This window comes from Poromitra crassiceps (genome assembly GCF_964638095.1).
Source record: "Poromitra crassiceps genome assembly, chromosome: 22".
Taxonomy (NCBI): domain Eukaryota; kingdom Metazoa; phylum Chordata; class Actinopteri; order Beryciformes; family Melamphaidae; genus Poromitra; species Poromitra crassiceps.
The window spans coordinates 2,849,741-2,855,301 of record NC_139647.1 but is presented as its reverse complement, the minus strand read 5'-3'; the positions used below and the strand labels follow the sequence as shown (position 1 = coordinate 2,855,301).

The window sequence follows — 5,561 nt, the reverse complement described above, 5'->3', positions numbered from 1 at the left end:
AATCAACCACACATAAAATGAAGATTTAAAAGCAATAATTTGGTTTCCTCAAAGGAGCTGATTGAGTGAGTGCGTGCGTGCGTGTGAGAGAGAGAGGAGAGAAGAGAGGCGAGAGAGAGGAGAGACTAGAGCGCGAGACAGCAAGAGAGAGAGACACAGACAGAGAGAGAGAGAGAGAGAGAGAGAGAGAGAGAGAGAGAGAGAGAGAGAGAGAGAGAGAGAGAGAGAGAGAGAGAGAGAGAGAGAGAGAGAGAGAGAGAGAGAGAGAGAGAGAGAGAGAGAGAGAGAGAGAGAGAGAGAAGCAGGGCGCGCTTGGTTGGTTCACTTTACTGACAGCGTGGTGGAGAGCTTGTAGTTGCCGAGCGCGCGCAGCAGCAGGAGACACGGGAAATACCTCGCACTCACCTCGCACCTCTTTGATTAATGGGAAATCTAATATGAGTTGTTAACACGAGGCGTCCTCCGCGAGGAAGAACAGCAACGCGCTATTTCTTTATTTCCACAAAACAGACTCGCTGTGTTTCCCCCGGCCACACTTTGACATTCCGCCCGGCGCACTTTGGGGAAGATGAAGGCTAAAAGCCGCGACCAGAGCCTGACAGACTCCAGAGAGCTGGACGGCTCTTACGACCCTCTGACCGGTGAGTGAGGGCTCCTCGCCCCGGCGACGCTGTGCTGCTGTGTGAGCCGACGGTCAAAAGATTCAATATGGAAACTCCGCCTAACTTCTGTCTTAATCATGTCACTCACAACCTGTTCGCCATTATACCTGTTGTCTCCTCCCTAAAACGAAAAAAAGAACTACATTCCTCACATTCTTACATGGATTTTAGCTAATTTGTCTAATTGGCTAATAATTTGTCTGTGATAGTAGCCTACTCCCAATAAGTTTACACTCATCTCTGTAGGCTACTTTATGGTATTTTGTATCTCATGGTAACACTATATTCTTATACTATTCCTAATGTTCAGTGCGATAGGATCCTTTTCGTAAGGGATAAGAGAGACAAGAGGAGCACGATGTGTTTGACAACTTTCGAGAACAATAGCCTATTTGTTTGTAAAAAACAACAACAACAACAACAACATATTGCATCTTTTGAACGGCATGTTGCATGTCCTTGTGGTGCGTAATGTTGGTGATGATGGTATGGTGCGGTGTTGCTGGCCTGGCTCAGGCTCACCCCATGGGAGACCACGTTACTGTCGCTCTTCTGACTGTTGTTGTGAAGAAGAGCCCATGATGGCTATAATAACACGTGACCTGTCTGACCTGTGTAGTGGCTAACTGGCTATACGTGTGTGTGTGTGCGTGTGTGTGTGTGTGTGTGTGTGTGTGTGTGTGTGTGTGTGTGTGGAGACTGAGTGTGATTTCTCGGGTTTGGTTTAGTTATGTAGGCTAATACGAAGAAATATCCAACCCCGCTTATGGACGTCACGTGGGCATTAAATGTCGAGGGTTTATAACTAAACACCCTTGGTGTTTATTCTGCTTCGCAAGCACAGCAAAGATTGGACACTTATCTCATGCCATGTGGATTTGTGCGAGTGTGGCAAATGTGTGGGTTTACTTTGTATTAGCTATACAGTAATACGAATGTGGAGCGAGTGAGTGAGTGAGTGAGTGAGTGAGTGAGTGAGTGAACAGAATTGTGTTCAACAACAGCGATGCCATTTTACGTGCGATTGGGCTGAATCTTTCAGGAAGTGTAAAGAGCACCCCTGCAGGTGAGCGAACGGAGCCAGATTTTTGAATGAGGTAATTAGGGCCGACTAAATGGACAAAAATGTAATGTTTGGCTAATTAGTAGCCAAAATGCCTCAACATATAGTTTCAGCACCACAGAGAGCTCCAGAGTGGAGGAGCTCACACGTGAGCACAGTTTGAATCAGCCAGTGAACTCTGGAGCAGCACACAGGTGAGCTGAGTTGTAATCAGCCACTGAAGAGGACTATGAAACCCCTCAGGGGAGAGAGAGAGAGAGAGGATACCCTCATTAGTGGTTTTGCTTGCCTTGCACCTGTTTACCCTGCCTTTTTGATACAAAATGGCCCCCATGAAAAGGGTCTATTCCGCTAGTATAAATTTTTTTAGGCTATTTGTCGATTCCGCTTTTAGAAATTGGACCGACATTCCCCCCATCACTCTCTCTCTCTCCCTCTCTCTCTACCCCCTCTCTCCACAAACACACACACACACACACACGCGCGCGCACACACACACACACACACACACACACACACACACACACACACACACACACACACAGTATGTGACTGCCTGCCTGCCTGAGTGGGTGAGTGAGCTGGTGACAGCGCCTTGCAGCACGTAGGCTACTAATCAGTAAACTGCAGAATGTGCAAACCCCAGTGTTAGTCCCAATATAATTGATGAACCAATGCATTGTGGGTGGGTGTGTGTGTGTGTGTGTGTGTGTCTCGTGCACATGTATGTTTATATGTGCTACTTCATATGCTGAACACACTGCCTGTCCCCACAGCCCCTCTAATGTGATATCACACTGTGTTATGTGAGTGTTAAATAAAACACTGTGTTTGATGCCTGAACACATGTGATGCTCAGGCCTGCAGAGAGAAGTTGTGTCTGTGCAGACAGCTGTGTGTCTGTGCAGACAGCTGTGTGTCTGTGCAGACAGCTGTGTGTCTGTGCAGACAGCTGTGTGTCTGTGCAGACAGCTGTGTGTCTGTGCAGACAGCTGTGGCCAACATGCATTAGCAGCTAAGCGGCCCATTGTTGCAAATTTAATGCATCTGAAATTAAGATAGGATTGCGTGTGTGTGTCAGTGAATTCATGTACTGTATGTATGTGTATACATGTGTGTATATTAGGGCTGTCACTTTTCATTCGAAATTCGAATGCAACTTCGAATGTGGGGGGAGGGGTTCGTTTTCGAAATGTAATTTGAATGTTCGAATTTTTATTTTATTTTTTATTATAATTTTTTTTTTTTTTTTTTTTTTTTTTTTTTTATGAACCAAAATTAACCAACTGCTGCTTGCTGGTAATGTTAATCCCATGTCAGAAAAACTCTCCAGATTTGTCGCGTTAGTCTCTTCTGAGAAAGATTGTCTCCAGGGTCTGAAAAGTTGTCTCGAGTTGGATGCAGCCAAGTTTGTGAGGCAGTGTTGTGACTGTGAGCGTCCAAGCTAACACGTCGGGCTGATGCCCGGTGGCCTGCAGTGGGTTGCACCAGCTGTGCGTAAGTTGAAACGTAAGCTAGTTTGAACGTAAAGTCTCACTAAGTCCGAGTTTACGCACTACTAAAAATATTTGGGTTGCACCAAGTGAAATAGTTACAACGTAGGCATAAGTTAGAACTTAAAATTTACACCTACGTCTTACTAGGTGTAAAGTCCTCCGTAAAATAGCAGTCGGCACGGATTGCAACTTGGCACCGTGGCGCATCGTTGTTTTGCGTCCGCAACGCGCTCTCCGTGATAAATTACACCCTTTGATATTTATGACTCACGCTTTTGTTTCCCACAAGCTGCAGCACTGCATACAAATTAAAATAACCGCAACAATTTAGTGAGGCAGGATGGTGGTATAGCCTACAATACTGATGAAGAGCTCACAGATAAACGTTAACAGTAATATGAACCTAAACGAACGTTACTCAATAACGTTCTCATTTGATTAGTGTTGATGAAATATGAAAGCACTAATTTGCGGTGGGCAACATGTCATGTTTTCACTCCACTTAAACAACCGTAAATAAACACCGTTTCCACCGTGCTTTTCACTGATTGGTCACAGATACTGTACACGTCATTGTCTGCGACACTATTTTGGTTAGTATGGACTTTAGGGTCTACTAGTTAAGATGTACCTTACGTCTCCGTGGTGCAACCAAACAAAGACACAACTTTAGTGTCAAACTAACTAGTTTGAACGTAGCAGTTAGTGTGGACTTTACACCCTAACTTAAGACAGAACTTACGTTCAGCTGGTGCAACAGGCTGCTGGACTGAAAAAAAAAAAAAAAAAAAAAAAATTTTTTTTTTTTTTTTAATTAACCAAAAAACTTCGAATATATTCGAACGAATTTCGGGCAATTAAAGTTCGTTCGAATTTTATTTTGGGGAAAAAGTGACAGCCCTAGTGTATATACATGTGTGTATAGGTGTATATATATGTACGTAAATGTATATATATGTGTATGTGTGTATATATACTGTATATACATATATATATATATATATATATATATATATATATATATATTAGGGATGCACCAATCGATCGGCACGTGACCGGAAATGGCTGATTTTCAGCTGATCGGCCTTGACCGGTGACCGCCGCCGGTCAGTCCACATAGCCGATTCTGTGCGCCGGTCGGCTTTCCCCTTTTTTTGTTTGGTCAATCACCTGCAGCTGCACGATGCACGTGTTCATGTGACGTGCGCGCACCCCAAGCAGCCAAAAGGAAACACACGCCAGCATGTCCTCCTCATTGTGGAAATTGTACAGTTTGTCACACATGCAAGTCGAAAATAAGCCGCAGAGGGGCAGGGAGGTCTGACTTGTCTGGCTGATACAGCTTCAATCTCCGACAACGAAAATCAGATTTTCGTACGGGCGTCATTTTGATAAACTGATCTCATAGTGGGAATCTGGTTACTTTTGGCGAGACAAAAAATATTACAACTTAAAGTGCCATATTTACAGCGCTAGACTGTATATAAATACACAACGCACTGTGCGCATTCTAGAAACAGCAGCTGTACATAAGAAAGTTCAGAGGGGCGTGGAGCTCACAGAGGTTCTAACTTAAAGGAACACTCCGCCCATTTTCAACCAGCTTTGTATCGTTAGAACATCAGTAGTATATCAGAAAACTGTAAACGGTTTTGAAGTCTGTCATTTAATTTGACAGTTATTGAGTGTTAAAGTGTGGACCAGTGACATCACTGAACCCAGCATTCCCATCTTGAGGTAAATTGTTCTACTTTATGATTGATAACAGCAGTTAGTCTTTCCATCTTATATATATCCATCGTAATATTCATCCATTCTTTAGGGCTTTGCTGTGATAACCACTTCCTGGTGAGAGCTTTTTTACCAGCTACCAGCAATATATTAACTCATTGAGTGCCAATGACGACGATTGTCGTCAATTGCGTTTTTTGACGGTGGGACGTGGATCAAAGCCTATTACATCTCCTATAAAAATATGGGAGCTATTGAAGGTGTATAACCTATTTTACAGACCCATTAGGTGGCGACAGTGCTCTCCAGATTAGAGAAAGGTCAGGAAAACAGCAGGAAAAAGCCCCGTGATGAAAGAGAAACCGCTCATGCTGCAGCCAGAGCCATCTACGTATATGGCTCTGGCTCTGGCACTCAATGAGTTAATCAAATATCTGTCTTCTTTCAACCAGTCTTCCGATATACCAAAATACATTGTTTTGCTATCTAGGGGTATTACACATTCGAAAACATCCTGTATAGCTTCGTGAATCTGTTTCCAATACCCCTTGATAACGGGGCAGTCCCAAAAGACATGATAGTGATGTGCTATTTGACTTCCACAGTTTC

The 5,561-nt window shown here is 43.8% G+C and overlaps 1 protein-coding gene across 1 annotated transcript in view; it reads left to right on the top strand.

Annotated features, from left to right (window-relative positions):
- Positions 1–568: 568 nt before the first annotated feature.
- Positions 569–5,561, top strand: part of LOC310796498 (A-type potassium channel modulatory protein KCNIP2) — a gene marked incomplete at both ends in the record, with an annotated part of 190,741 nt that continues 185,748 nt past the window's right edge. Inside the window, one exon of the mRNA XM_083658692.1 lies at positions 569–641. Within this exon, the coding sequence (XP_083514818.1) occupies positions 569–641 (73 nt within the window). The remainder of the gene's footprint in view (positions 642–5,561) is intronic.